This window comes from Podarcis melisellensis, assembly GCF_964234715.1.
Source record: "Podarcis melisellensis genome assembly, chromosome: 2".
Taxonomy (NCBI): Eukaryota; Metazoa; Chordata; class Lepidosauria; order Squamata; family Lacertidae; genus Podarcis; species Podarcis melisellensis.
In genome coordinates, this window is record NC_138529.1 from 91834884 (window position 1) to 91851185 (window position 16302).

Genomic DNA, 16302 nt, shown 5'->3' on the forward strand with positions numbered 1-16302 from the left:
GGTAAAGGGCAGGAAATAAAGAAATAAAATATTCTCAGTGTTTCATCGCTCAACATTAACAATCAGTTCATTTCCCCGTTTGCAGAATGGAAAGTCAAGTCCTGAAGAAAGTGCCGCGTTTCCCTAAAAGCCACCATTATCAACATAGCTTCTGAGAGACACCTGCCGTGGCTAAACCGCTAAGAATATGTCAGGGCACTCAGGCATCCCAGGTTCCTTGCAGCGCTTCTGATCCTTGGTATGGATCCAAGCTTCCTCAAGCATGCTTGCCAGCACTGCACTTTATTCCTGGACAAAAGGATGGGAAATTATTGTGGAACTTCATCGGCTTTCCTGAGGAGCAATTAGCAACAGGCTTCAATGCAGCTCCCTCAGCGAGGAATGTTTTTGCTTACTCTGCAAGCTCGCCCATTGAAATCTCACCCTGAGATGCCAAACAAAAGCTCCTTTATTAACAGCTCCAGCCCTGTTTACAACAGAGGGAAAGCTTTTTACAATGTGGGCAATTTACAAGTGTGAAAGGGCTGTCTGACTCTGGGGTATTGCTTCCCTATGCAGCCCATTAATCTTGTATGTGAATTAAAGCGCTTGTCAATATCTCTTGAAATTAACAAGCTAAAATCACAGTTGGTGACAGACAAGTGACTTTCACGTGGCAATGGAAGTGAACTGAGTTAAATAGGAACCATCATCCCTTCCTCTGATTAGTGACGGAGCCTGAGACAGAATGATTTGCATGTATTAGAAGGAACCTCATTTCACATCCCAAATTGGTTATTTTAAATAATATTTGGTCTGCTGTTCTTACCCTCCATGAATAGTTATGAGTGGTATTTTTGTTTCATGCCTGCGCTCTTCCCCACTTCCATCCATTCCTCAACATCATTTCCCTTCTGTTTCTTATCATATGAAAAAATATGTCTAAATTGAGGACTGAAGGCTAGGTTGTTGTTTTTTAAGCTATCTATAAAACAGACAAAACACATGTCTGCTTAAAAGTAAGTCCAACTGATTTCAATTGAACTTACTCTAGAGTAAGTTAGTACAGAATTCGAGCCCACAAACTTTTACCCTGCCTTTCATCCAGATCAGCCTATATGGAGTCTTGCAGTCATTTAAACAGTAAAACATGAACAGAAATACATCCATTAAAACTGATGAACATGATTGGCTTTTGGTATGACCTTTCGTGTTCATGCACACTTCTTCAGATACACTGGTGTATCTGAAGAAGTGTGCATGCACACGAAAGCTCATACCAAGAACTAACTTAGTTGGTCTTTAAGGTGCTACTGGAAGGAATTTTTTTTGTTTTTACTATGGCAGACCAACACGGCTACCTATCTGTAACTGGATGATTGGCTTTGAATCATTCATTTCAATGGGTCTGCCCTGAGTAGGGCTAGTATTGGTCACAACCCCCAAAGAAATATCCCAATATAAAAACAGAGAGCTGAACAACAGAGCCAGCAGAAAATATAAGTGGAAGGAGGGAAAAAACTTAACTGGGGAGGGTGTTCCACCACCAACCTAGTATACAAATGTCTTGTGACTATAGAGCCTCTGATGCCCTTCTGTTCTTTGATTTCCATGAAGGAGGAAATTTGAAAGTACAATATACTCTTGACATTAAAATAAATGCACAACTGACCCATTTATGAACATTATGTACCCATCAGAGTGCAGATTTGGCTCTGTATGGAGAAGCATGTTTACTGTACATTAACTTCAGCTATCTAGCCACTGCACGGTTGTGAAAGACCGTTACCACAAGCAAGTGATTATGGGATGCAGTGCTCATCCCAGGAGGCAAGCTTATGAAAGGTGCCAAAAATGAACACAACTTGTGGCCCACCAATCTGGTCTGCCAGTAGTTAGCAATCTTCCTGGTTTTGTCACCCCAGGCTGCTGTGGGCAACTAAAAATGGCTGGTGGCCTGTATTTAGCTTGAAGGCTTGCAACCTTTGTAATCTTGAGCTATCTTTAATTGGCAACAACCACAACAGTGTAATTGCATATAGCCTGGCTATTTAGGACAGTGGAAAAAGAAGTTGCGATGCCACTGTTAATATTCAGCTCGATGAGGATATTTCCTTTACACCTATTTATTTACATTGACTTACTTTTACATAAAAGTGGTGCAATAATGAAAACATCCCCTAGCATTCCAATGAATTTGTGTGTGTTTAAAAACACCATTTAAATTTGAGTTATGTAAGCTTCATTCATAATAGTAGGCCTACATTATGCACAACAAATTAATATTCATGAAGATTGTGCCTCTCAACTGCATTTCAGACTAAGGGGGGGGGATCTACTTTAGAGTTCAAATATTCCCAGACCCTTTCTATTTTCTTGGCATTGTTGACGTCAAGAATGCATGGCTACTATTTCTGACAGTTTGAATACAGAATCTAAATGGTGCCTTTTTGTTTCCTCTATGACATTTATATTTAATACCATTTTCCTATATTACCAAGGAGGTAATACTGAAAATAGCAGGCCCCTAGATACAAGATGCCTGTGGACAACGCCACTGTCGTAATCAGGGAAAGAAGCTAACAAGAAACAAAAAACGCCTGCGAGTAAAACCTGCAACATTGCTTTATCTAACACCTATAAAAAATAGTTATTGTGTTTTAGGTGTGCATAGCAATTCAGTACTCTACACATTAATATGAGTTTTGGATTACTCACACAACTATGTACCTATGTATCCATATACTTTAATCTGCAACTGTACCAAATTAGTGCCTCTGTTTTCCTTAGAACCCCCCTTTTCTCCTTCTCCTTCAGATTGCATGATGCTACGTTCTGCCTTGGTCAATGTCAATGCCAACATATCTAAGCCATTTTGGAGAGCTGCTGCCAAGCATAGAATTGTAGAGTTGGATGGGACCATGAGGGTTATCTAGACTGACTCCCTTTCACCGCAGGAATCTTTTGCCCAAGGTGGGGTTCAAACCCATGACCCTGAGACTAAGAGTCTCAGGTTCTACCAACTGAGCCACCCCAGTAGACTATACTGCCGAGATATCAGTGCTCAAAGTGTAAGGCAGCTTCCTATGATCTTGTTTCCGTTATCCAAAGAGGTCACTGGAGGCCTCTTTGTTTTGGTGCTCATTCTTCAGGTTGTCTGTTTTCTGTGCAGGAATCCTAGTTCATTTCAATCCAGATTGCAGCTGACCTGAAGCTTGGTTTCTAGATGTTTCAGCAATAAAGGCCATTTCACACAGAACAGTTTTGCTGTATCAAAGTGATGTCCATGTAGGAAACCATCTTGTGTGAAGAGTTCTTGATGACAATATAACTCTGGTAGCCAGCTGTCTGTAAGACACCCTGCTATTATATGTGGACAATTTTCTTCTTGCATATCTTATGTATTCTAATTGTGTTGTTATGAGTTTGGTGGGGTAGGCTGTATACTTCTGCCCACCTGCTAACCCCTGGATCCAGAATGTGTTAAGCCAGGCTAGGTTCTTGTGTTGAGGTGATCACCTGGGTGATGGGCCATTAAGACAGCAAGGAAAGTGGGCTCTGCGCAAGACAGTGAATGGGTGAGGCCTCTCCCACAACTCAGAGATGGTTAGAAGGACAAAGCATGAGTTTAGAGTTGAGTTTTGCCATGGTGTGACTGAGAAGCAAAGCAGCAAGCTTGAAAGCCAGAGAGAAATAGCAGTGGTTGATTTCTGTTTGAAACCAAGGGTGCAGCTATGGGAAAAACAAGACTATTTTAGGATGTTAATGCTGTTAACCCCTCCATTGCAGGCTCAGGTTGTATATATGTGAAAACAAACCAAATATCATAAAGACACCACAGTTTCAGCTGTGCCTCATTCCCAAAGAAAACAAAGATCCTGGGTAAGGATTTGGGTGGCATGCAACAGTATTTTCAAGCTCTTACTATGCAGTCTACATTTCCTTATCTATGTCATCCATTTTAGTGTGTGTGTATGTGTCATAGCATTTCTAAATACAGTGGTACCTCGGGTTACAGATGCTTCAGGTTACAGACGCTTCAGGTTACAGACTCCACTAACCCAGAAATAGTACCTCAGATTAAGAACTTTGCTTCAGAATGAGAACAGAAATCACACAGCAGCAGCATGGCAGCAGTGGGAGGCCCCATTAGCTAAAGTGGTACCTCAGGTTAACAACAGATTCAGGTTAAGAATGGACCTCCATAATGAATTATGTTCTTAACATGAGGTGCCACTGTACAACACTTGAAAACAAACTCAATGTAAAAAGACCCAGGCTTTTTTTCAGCAGGAACTCTCCGGAACTCTCCATTGCCATTATAAAAGAACAAGGGAGGCATTAATGGTGAGTTCCAGCATCTCTTTTTCTAGAAGAATAGCACTCCTTGTGACTGAATTTAGCTGAAACCAGAAATGGAGGTCTTATGCACTACTGGGATAACACTGAAAAAAATCTTCCCTCTGCAAAGTTTAGAAAAGCTTGCCATATGCTCCGCTGCGCTGTCATCATATTGCACCTTTATTTCTGCAATCTCAAACTTGCTTACTGTGTAACAAGTAATCTTTACACAGAGCTATTCTTGAAGAGTGTTCGGAAGCTTGAAGTGATATTAGAACACAGCAGCTTTCACTGAAAGAGGCATACTGACAATACCACATAGTGGCATGGCATCTGCTTTAGTGGTAGGGCATCTGCATTGAATGCAGAAGGTCTGAGGCTCAGTTCCTGGCATCTCCAGGTAGGGTTGAAAATGTCCCCTAACTGAAAGATCCTAAACAATGCAAGTCATTGTAATCAATACTGAGATACATGGATGAGTTGTCTGATTCAGCATAAGGCAGCTTCCCACATAACACCACTTCTAAAGGACTGTGAAAGGATCTGAAGCTGGTCTGCCAATGAGCCTGGTGCCTGAAGTCAGTTCCCCGTAGAGCACGTCCTTGGGAATCCTAAGACACTAGTGCAAACATGCTGGGAATGTGGGCATGGGAGAGCACATCTTTGTTTGAGATTCTGTCCTGCCATGTGATACCCAAAATCATCCTGATGCAGCACGTGTGGAAGGTGTTGAGGCATCGTTCCTGCGGGTTGTAAGTTGCCCACTTCCATAAAGCAGCATGCTCAACACACAATCTGGTAGACCTTCATCTTGGTATTGAATGTTAGCATCACATTCTCCCATACCCTTTTGGAGAGACGAGCCTTTGCCTTAGCTGCCTTGCCAATATGCTTGTCAAATTCAGCAGGGATGGAAAGATTGCTGGTTATGGTGGAACTCAGGCCAACAAAATCGTCTACCACCTCAAGCATGTGGTGAGCATTGCTAATGTGTGGAATGCAGGTGATGTTCTGACCCAAAATGTTGGTCATTGTCAGGCTGATGGTAACCATTAATATAAAGGTAAAAGGACCCCTGACCATTAGGTCCAGTTGTGACCGACTCTGGGGTTGCAGCGCTCATCTCGCTTTATTGGCCGAGGGAGCCGGCGTACAGCTTCCGGGTTGTGTGGCCAGCATGACTAAGCCGCTTCTGGTGAACCAGGGCAGTGCACAGAAATGCCGTTTACCTTCACACCGGAGCAGTACCTATTTATCTACTCGCACTTTTGACGTGCTTTTGAACTGCTAGGTTGGCAGGAGCAGGGACCGTGCAACGGGAGCTCACCCTGTCGCGGGGATTTGAACCGCCGACCTTCTGATTGGCAAATCCTAGGCTCTTTGGTTTAACCCACAGCGCCACCCAAGTCCCTTTGACCATTAATATAGTATATGCTAAATATAATATAGTACAGTGGTACCTTGGCTGTCAAACTTAATCCATTCCGGGAGTCCGTTCGACTCCTGAAACCATTTGAAAACCAAGACGCAGCTTCCGACTGGCTGCAGGAGCTTCCTGCACCCAATCAGAAGCCGCATCGGACGTTTGGCTTCCAAAAAATGTTCACAAACAGGAACACTCACTTCTGGGTTTGTGGTGTTCAGAGGCCAAGCTGTCTGAGTACCAAGGTATATGGTAAATGGCGTTTCCGTGTGCTCTGGTTTCTGTCACGGTGTTCCATTGTGCCAGAGGTGGTTTAGTCATGCTGGCCTCATGAGCCAGAAAACTGTCAGGCCAAGGGAGCTGTGGACAAATGACAGCTCCCTTGGCCTGAAAAGCAAGATAAGCATTGCACCCCATAGTTGCCTTTGACTGGACTTAACTATCCAGGGATTCTTTACCTTTACCTTATATGCTAATATTATTATCACTACTGTCATTATAATTATTTAACTATTTTAAAATATCATTTAAAAATAGCTCTCTGGTGGTTCTATTTTATGACCACAATACAGAAAAAATAAAAATTAATATTAAATAACAAATCCCACAAACATGATGATGAATGTACAAGTTGAAGTTCAGGCAGACATAACAATTTTTAATTACACTACTAAAAGACACAATTGGGAAATGTGACATCAGAAATGTTGTTCTGTCTTCAAAAACACAAGCGTCTTAGATATGCAGACCCAAAGATGGTGCAGTTTACATCTAGTTGCAGAACGTCTACAGTTGTCATCTATAAATTCTCTTGATCTTGTGACCATAAAGATTATTAAGAAAGCTTAGACTCTGCCACAGATGATATCATTTAATCCAGCGCAAGGGATCAATGTGCCCATATATTTATATGGCATTTGAACATTATTGCACTGCAGGGGACAGTTATTGTGATCCTGGCTTCTGCTAACCAACAGTTTAGGAACTAGTACTTGAAATTAGCTCCGAGCTATACTTTTACCAGGCTTCATATGATTCAAAAAACATTAGTAAGTCCTTCCTTCTGTGCCTTTTATCTAAACTAATATCAGTTCTTTCTAGTCCATTGGCTTAAAGCCAATGAGGGATTCATGGATAATCACCTTGGATTTCCTTAACCGAGGGGACCAAACTGCAGATAATTGAATGTTGTCCAAGGCTTCTTTCCTCATCAGAGACAGACAGACAAAGAGCTGCATAAATTTTTGTTTTTCCTTTGCTTATAATTGATCCTCTCTATTTATGTGCCACTTCTCTCCTCCCCATACAAGCTCAAGATGGAACCTGGATCCACAAAAGTGAATAAGCTTTTTGCTCATGGAATGTATGGGTTATAATCAAATAAGTCATATTCAGAGAATATATAATTACCCCTATCACCATGGCTCTGTAAGAGCCCTTAAAGCAACATGGCAGTACCAAGAATGAATGAGCAGAGTGGTTAAAATGGCTCCCTCTTTGTTTTCTTTCTGACAGCAGGCTAAGAACTTCCTGTTCAGAGAGGCTTTGGAAACAGAGGCGCAGATGATGCTGTCAGGACAAATTGTATTTTAATTGCTGGTTTCAACTATGTTGTGATGTTGTTGTTTTAATTATTGCTTATAACGAGTTTATTTTTATTCTTCTGTATTCTATAATTGGTGCTTTTAAATGTTGGAAGTTGCCTTGAATTCTGATTTGGGAGAAAGGCAGGATATAAATATATTAAATAAGTAAAATAAATAATTACAAATACAGTGGTGCCTCGCAAGGCGAAATTAATTCGTTCCGCGAGTTGTGTCGTCTTGCAATTTTTTCGTCTTGTGGAACACGGATTCGCTGGGTATTAACGGCTTTAAGAAAAAGGAAGCAAACTCGCAAGACGTTTTCGTCTTGCGAAGCAAGCCCATAGGGAAAATCATCTTGCAAAGCAACGCAAAAAGCGAAAAACCCTTTCGTCTTGTGCGTTTTTCGTCTTGCGAGGCATTCGTCTTGTGAGGTATCACTGTAAATGAACTGAAAGTAAACCAGTGAAGGTAAACAGCAACAGAAGTACCAGGTTTTGGTTTGGGGCAATATTGATTACTTTTAAAAGATTTTAGAAAGCCACAAAAAAGTGGCTGGGGCAATACAGTAGTATGGGCAGGATATAAGTTTAATAATAATAATTTTTTTTTTTTAAGTAATAAATATGCCAGCTAAATGTCTCCAAGATTACAGATCCACAACTGGGGTACGTCCACGCCCCCTCAAAGGCACCTGGTTGGGTGCCTGCCCGTGGGCGTGGTGCCAGCCGGGTGAGTGGGAGGCAGGGGGCTAACGCCCCCTGCTTGAGGCGGAGACCGGCTCCCGCCCACAACCACTCCCCTCTTTTGCAGGAGGAGAGCCTTTCTCATTTTTCCAATCTTAAATTCAGTTCTTCACATTTTGCAGAAAATCGTGTTTGTCTATTGTGGTGTTTTTTTAAAAAAAATAATTAAGAAAATTCATCAGCATGCAAATTTCTCCTAATAAACACATTTTTATATGCAGTTTTGACTCATGTACATATTTCTGCAAGAGTTTCCCCTGATACAATGCATTGTGGACTCCCATTTGGACTAAGTCATTCTGTCTCATATTGCATATGTCAAAACCAACCCAAGGATTTCTCAAAATGCATTGATAAAATGCATATAAATCTCTTTCGTAATAAGAAACCTTTCATCTTCTTGCCAGCTTGAGGTTTTTCCTTTTTCTCATGGCACATGTTTAAAAAGAAGCCTGCTTCCTAACCCAAGATGACTGAAACCACGACCACCAACAACCACATATAAATACACTCACTCTTGAGTAAGTACCTGAATACAAATTTATCACCACTTGAATACTTTGAAGTGGGCTACACATTATAGTCTCCACAGGAATTGACATCCCCCTGACCAGCTTTCCACAAACGAGCCATAATGCTGAACAACACGAGTCATAGTGTGAATTATGACAGTAGGTTTCCCTACAAGGGATAACACAGAGCTGGGGGTAGAGAAGTTCATTCTGTGCTGGTTCCACAGAGAGCATTAAAGCAGACTGTTCGTCGAGCACTTCATGTCCTGATGGTTCCAGTCCTACTTTGATAGCCATTTCCATTAGTCAGTTTGCTTTTACCTTTGAACAGTCAGAAGAAAAATGGTTTAAGACCATGGCAGAAACAGACAGGAATGGCCACCTTTGCACACATGCACAAGTCTGTGAACCATCACCGTTTCTACAGCCTCCTTTCTATGACCTCTGTGACAGGCAATTTGTAATAGGAACAGAAAAGGATTAATAATTAATACCAGCACTGATGTCTGAAACAGCTCCACGAGGCTGCCTTTCGAAGTATATTTTATTAATGAGCATTAAAAACAATTGCTCTCTTAGTGCGGCAGCCAGCCCAGATGGAGGACGACAAAAGGAGGATGGCAGGGAGGTGGCGGCGGGGTGGGGGAGGGGGATGTGCAACTTTCTCCAAGGTGCTTTTTGAAGAAGAGCTGCTCTCACAAGAGATGCAAGAATACAAAGGCAAAGGCTGTGATCTAGAGCTGTACGTGGCGGAGAACCTAATGGATCGGTCCAATGTGTTGTTTTCTCATAAGCGACCAAGTTCAGTGGGGCTTTCACCCTTCTGAATGTGTTTAGAATTGCAGTCTCAAGCTTCTACAGTGGGGGAGTGCCCAGTTTGATAGATGAGGCTCTCTGGCTGGATTGCTGCTGATGGCTTGGATCGGACGTTTGCCGCCCCCCCAACACAATAGCCTCCTATTCAAGAAAGAGCTCCACACACTGACGTGTCCTCTAAGTAGAACAGGTTCGTCCATGAGCAAAGCTCTTCTTTCGTGAACAGTGCCTTGTTGTGTTCATGGAATGGAAACTCAGGACCCAGTGTCTGCAGTAGCACTATTTGACTTCCCTGGCTTATACTTATAACTAGATATACTTATACTTCTCTGGTGTAGGGAAGAATGTGGCTGCATAAATTTCTTCTATCTTTTCCATCTCTCTCTGTGTTTGTGTGTGTGCGTGAGTGTGGTCTACTGGATTTTATTATTGCTTTCACTATGCGTGGGCACACATACACCTGTGCTTAAAGGACAGCTACATATTTTAGGTGCAGGCAACAATGGCACGCCAATTACAAAGCAAATTGTGCGGAGGTGTATATTCCTGTTAATGCAACTAAATGTCAGTAAGGTAATTACCATGTGTGACATTTCTGTGACTCTGCTGGACATCATTATACTTTTGTGATTACTTCATTTTCCAACCTAGAGTGGGGTGAGGAGCAGGTATCTTACAAATAGCAATCGGACCGTGAAAAAAGGCATCCCAGGGGGTGGGGGTGGGGTGAGGGAATAGCAACAGCTCTATTAAGCAAAACCTAATTGTGTTCATCTTTCTTGACCTTTCCCTCGATTGTAGATAATTGTTGTGTGTTGCAAGGACCAGTATATCTGTCTCATTATTGCTGTTTACTGGGGAAAGATATTGGAATTCAGCATGAAAAGGGAAAGATGAGCAAGTTCAATCATTTCATAGCAAATTTCATTGATGTTTTAATTGCCTAATACATTGTTTGCAAAAATAAAATTGATGAGGAAATAAAATATCCATGCAACTTACATGCAAACTGGAGTTTTGCTTTCCTGCTCAGAATTGTTCCAAACGAATTTGTGACCAAACACTGGTACGTTCCAATATCCTGTTTTTTATGTGGGTTATTGATTGCCAAGCTGCCTCCAAGCAGCCTGTAGTGATAACTCATGGTGAGATCAATATCTGTGCCATTTTGCTTCCACCTTTGAGGGAAAAAAATCAAATTATACTTATAATTTACGGAGGCTATTCAGGTTTCCTTTTTAAATAGTGTGCTGTAGCTTACCTGCAACAATAAAACCATGGTTAAAATATTAGAATATCATACCATATTTTACAGCAGACTGGTTTTTATATCCATCTTGTAAATTCCCCCGTAAATTTTACTGTTTGAAAAATCCTCTCTATTTAATGGTGTATCCTAGGCAAGCATCCAAATGTCTACAAAAAATAATTATAACTTATTCATACATACGAAGTTATACATTCAAAAGCGATAGGAGGATGACACAAGTACATCCTTTTCTTACTATAAAAGGTACCTAGAAATATTTTACAGTCTTTGCCAGTGATGTAATAAATTTGCTTATAGCAATGATTTCAGAGATATAAATCAGAACAAATTATACTTCAAAGGGCAAGAAGAAAGCAGAAAAGGAATGTTTTTATACCACTAGTTTGAGATTGATAATGTAATAATGATAACACTGTTATTTTAAAACATGATTTGTCTCTGTTAGCCCGTTAGAGAGAAAATGAATCGTGTCTGCAACATATCACAGCTATTTACAAATGCCAAAATAAATTGTGTTTCATAGATAATCATATTTTCCACAAGAACAAAAATGTCCTGTGGATTAACCATTTGTTGTAGCAAAACAGAATTCTCATCACTTATGTAAAATCACATTCCTGGCACTGCCATCATTCACAGACACAATGCTCCAAACAACTATGCTTGTCCAGTGTAGCTTCTGACCTGGGTATTATTATTTCTGATCATCCTGGTGTCTTCCAACACTATACCAGAGACCACCTCAGTTAGCTCAGTCAGCAAGAGAGTGCTCTGTTGAGCCACAGAGTGGTTGATAGAACAACTGTTTAAGGAAACTGATTAAGGAATCCGCTCCAACATCAAGTGCAGACATAGAATCATAGAATCATAAAATCATAGAGTTGGAAGAGACCACAAGGGCCATCGAGTCCAACCCCCTGCCAAGCAGGAAACACCATCAGAGCACTCCTGACATATGGTTGTCAAGCCTCTGCTTAAAGACCTCCAAAGAAGGAGACTCCACCACATGCTAAACCTAGCCCAATATCAAAAGCTTTTCTGGTAGCAGAAATAGTGCTTCTATGGACAATAGCAACACCCCACCACACTTGACTCCCCATTCTAATCAGGTGCTGCACAGAGTACTCAGTTGGGCACAGCTGATGGACACCCAGATTACTCACCTAAGTCTTAGTAAGACGCAACAGGTCAGCCCCTTCATCCACAACCAAGACATGGATGAGAATGATCTCATTATGGACTGACCTGGCATTCAATAACACTAAACCAAAGGGATCAACAGGTAAGATACCAGAAACTTCTGGAAGAGTAGGAGGGCTGAAATGGAGATATGGATCAAATATCTAGGTCTTTGCCCCAGATGGAGGTCAGCCACTCCACTCCAAGTATAATTTCCTCTGCCTATCACCTCTGAAACTGAGGCATCATCTTCACAACTCCTTGCTACCTGTCCTCCCTGCTAGTATCATCATCCAATGTCACACTATACAAGACAGAGATTAGGGCCACACATAATTAAAAAGGGTCCAGGAATAGGCGCATCCCTAGCTTCTATAGACCATTAATGATAACCACACAAATTCTTCCCCATCTCAACCAACTCTCACAGGCACACAAACTGTAGCCTTCTAGAAATGGTAGCTAAATGACCTGTCACGAAATGTAAGGGAGATCAGATCCCTCCTCCAGCTCTTCCATGTAACTGGAGCCTTGCTCTATTGCAGGTTGGAGCGGCATTAGGATTGGGCATGGTTGGCCACCTGCTGAGAGGACCCCACTACAGCTCACTGATGTTTCTCCTTTTCTGTCAGTGTCAAAAAAAGAGAGACGAGAAGAGGTACACTAAATAAGTCTTTCCGAATTCCCCTCCTGAAACCTTGGAATGTCAATGAATGTCTGTAGCCTGGTTGTATTAGTTCCGCCATCACTTCTGTTTTACCTGGATTTATTCCACTAGAAACAAACCTGAATTAAATGTTTGCTCCTCACCACTTTTGTAGCTTAGAATGCATTGTTGTCTATAAACATCACTCATGAAGGAAATGGTCTGAGCTGGTCAACAGCGAGTACAAAATTGCTGGGATATATGCCCTCATAAAAACCACCACTCTCTAATCTACTGTGAAACTGGAAACCCCAACTGATTTACGAATGTTGGAGCATCAAGCAGTCATAAGGTATCTACAGCACATTAGTACAGTGGTACCTTGGGTTACAAACACTTCAGGTTACAAACACTTCAGGTTACAAACACTTCAGGTTACAGACGGCGCTAACCCGGAAGTAGTACCTCGGGTTAAGAAATCTACCTCAAGATGAGAACAGAAATTGCGCGGTGGCGGCAGTGGGAGGCCCCCATTAGCTAAAGTGGTACCTCAGGTTAAGAATGGTTTCAGGTTAAGAACGGACCTCCAGAATGAATTAAGTTCGTAACCAGAGGTACCACTGTACTGTTATATTTGGCTGCAGTTGCTGATCATTTTGACTCCTCTCCCCATTTATTTCAATATATGTGCAATTAACATGCCCTGGACCCAAAACTTGTTCTCAGTTTTCTAGCTCTGGATGTACTGGTGTTTAATTTGCCAGCTCACTTTAATTTCAGAATCAATCACTGAAATAACTGCTGTCATCATTACATGGGCTCCCAATTAAGGTCTATAATTGTTTCTCAACACAGATGCAAAGTTGTTGGCTTATTCGCGGCAAATGAATTTTTCACAGTGTCCCCCATAATCATTCTAATCACACAGTATGATTATTATTAAACTGTGCATATAGATCAGGGAAGGAGCTCCTGGTTAGGGCCTTTTCTTAATTAATATGTTTCAATCAATGAAGGAAAGCTATTAATGGATGCCTATGATTGCCAGGTGAGGTTTAATCATATCATGCATACTCCGGTGAATTACTTAAGATTAAAAACAAAACAAGAAATGGAAACGATTTCAGTTAATTCTTAGCTCAAGAGTAATTCAGTATAGTTTAATTATTTTAGACATGATTTTTAAATGCTAATGTATAGCTTTCTTACTTTTATTTGTGCAAACTGTGCTTTAGAAAGAACATAAACCAGACATGAGGCAACTGGATACTTTGAACAATTAGAGGGACATTGGCCTAAATCTAGTAGAAAGTCCAGTTTGCTCAAGTTTATAATACAATTTAAAATTAGACAATGAACAATGTTCAGGTTTATTGGAAAGAAATGTTTAAAACTGACATTTGATGGACACGTGAGAAGTTTTAGAATTTTTCAGAACTGATCATTGAGAAATGGTTGAATACTACATACATATGATATTCTTCTAGGATAACTTTAAAAAATGTGGCAACAGAACAATGAAATTTATTTTGGGGTTCTATTAACTGCTACCAAAAGCAAAGCAAAAAAATTGAAAACGATTTCAGAGCATCTAAATGGAGTGTTCCAATAGTCCCAATACAACAAGAATGGTTTAATGCAGTTTGATATCTTGCCACGATGAGCAAATTAACAGAAATGGTACACTTAAGGAAAGGTAAACAAAGAACAATTTGAGAACCTTATCATCTCCCATTATTAAATATATGAAACAAGAACATCAACTAGTATAATTAAAAACCTTTTCATTACTATTATGATGAAAAATTTCTGGTATACAAACAACATTAAATATATATATATTAGAGGATATATTTATATTTTAATACATTGCATTAAAGTTACGTATTTAAGGCTTGATGATTTAGAAATAAATTATACATTTGATGAATATTAGAGTGGAATATGGAATATGTCATTTTTGGTCTTTGTATGTTTATAATTTGAAGGGAAGCGGATGGCACTGTGGGTTAAACCACAGAGCCTAGGACTTGCCAATCAGAAGGTTGGCAGTTTGAATCCCCGCAACGGGGTGAGCTCCCATTGCTCGGTCCCTGCTCCTGCCAACCTAGAAGTTGGAAAGCATGTCAAAGTGCAAGTAAATAAATAGGTACCGCTCCGGCGGAAAGGTAAACTGCGTTTCCGTGCGCTGCTCTGGTTCACCAGAAGCAGCTTAGTCATGCTGGCCACATGACTGGAAGCTGTACGCCGGCTCCCTCAGCCAATAAAGCGAGATGAGTGCTGCAACCCCAGAGTCGGCCACGACTGGACCTAATGGTCAGGAGCCCCTTTGCCTTATGTTTATAATTAAACCTTTTAAAAAGCTATTATTATCATGGCTACATTCTCTTTTAATAAACTGTTCTGACTCATCTTGAATCTATTGGTGTTCCTCATTTCTGTCATAGAATCCTAAAGTCCCACAAATTTCAGTTTCAAATCCATATACATGGTTGGTTTAGGCTATGTTTAAAAGATATGCCAGGAGGAGTGTTTACTTTCCCCAGCAATTATTATTTATTACAAGTGGGCCCCAACAACAACATGGAACGATGAACCTCTGGTGTGATAGGTATTGGTTTTTTCCTACCTGAGCTTCTGACTATTGGAGTTGATAGAACACAAATTAATAGCAAAGATAGAAGTTCCTCCTCTAACTTGGGTCTTACTTCATGAGCCAATTTCATTTTTTACTTTTTGAACTTTTAAAGGTGTCACCAGAAAGCATGAAATGCATGCAGCCGACTGCCTGATATTGCAGGGCAGCTTTAAGCTGCTGGCTCTCAGCACAGTTATTCAAACTGCAATAGGTATGTAAGAGTGAACTCCACTGCCAGGTTGTTGTATATTGCTCTCTCAGCCCAACCGGCAATTGGGGTGTGGGGTAAAATCAAAACATACAATTGCACTATTGTAGTTTTTCAGCTTCTGTTGAAATTCCAGTGCTGCTTGACGACACTGCAGGCTTGTCATAAACCACTCAGAGCCTGACCTGCAGCATTCAGTGTGAACCACAAAGCAGGGCTCTCACTCAGGACCACAGGCAATTCCAATGCATAATGTGAAGAATGAACTTCATTGTTGTGAAATTTGTGCCAATATGTTTGGTGGTGGGTTTTGTGTGTGTATATATGTTCTAAAATGTTTCACACTAAACAAGAACTGACTATGAAAGAAGAAAAATTCATTAATTTGCTGTTACTCAGTACTTTTTTCTGGGGAGACACATACCCCTAAACATTTTATGAATCTAAGTTTGGCCTCATTGAGGGGTAGCATTTCAATATGAGTAGGAAAATGAGAGTACCCCTAAACATTTTTTTAGAAAAGAAAAAAAGCACTGTTGTTACCTCTTGGTTTGTTTGTTTATTGTGGGTCAGCGCCTAGGACTTGCCGATCGCATGGTCGGCGGTTCGAATCCCCGTGGCGGGGTGAGCTCCCGTCGTTCGGTCCCAGCTCCTGCCCACCTAGCAGTTTGAAAGCACCCTTAAGTGCAAGTAGATAAATAGGTACCGCTGTATAGCGGGAAGGTAAACGGCGTTTCCATGTGCTGCTCTGGTGCCGGTTTGCCGGAGCAGCTTGTCACGCTGGCCACGTGACCTGGAAGTGTCTGCGGACAGCGCTGGCTCCCGGCCTCTAGAGTGAGATGAGCGCACAACCCTAGAGTCTGTCAAGACTGGCCCGTACGGGCAGGGGTACCTTTACCTTTTACTGCAGAGTACTCAGCTACATTAAAGTCTTGGATTTTTCTATTGATTTCTATATCTA

At 41.1% G+C, this 16302-nt stretch overlaps 1 protein-coding gene across 7 annotated transcripts in view; it reads right to left on the bottom strand.

The window, feature by feature from the left end:
• Positions 1-16302, bottom strand: part of CNTN6 (contactin 6) — a 196966-nt gene that overhangs the window by 104691 nt on the left and 75973 nt on the right. For 6 of the 7 annotated variants that reach the window (XR_014165831.1, XM_081901481.1, XM_081901480.1 and 3 more), the window contains exon 4: positions 10403-10578. Coding sequence is in view for 5 of the 7 variants with exons in the window: in XM_081901481.1 (XP_081757607.1) it covers positions 10403-10578 (176 nt within the window). In the remaining 2 variants the exon portion in view is untranslated. Of the gene's footprint in view, positions 1-10402; positions 10579-16302 lie in introns of those variants that run through there. The other variant, XM_081901484.1, reaches the window with a different exon arrangement.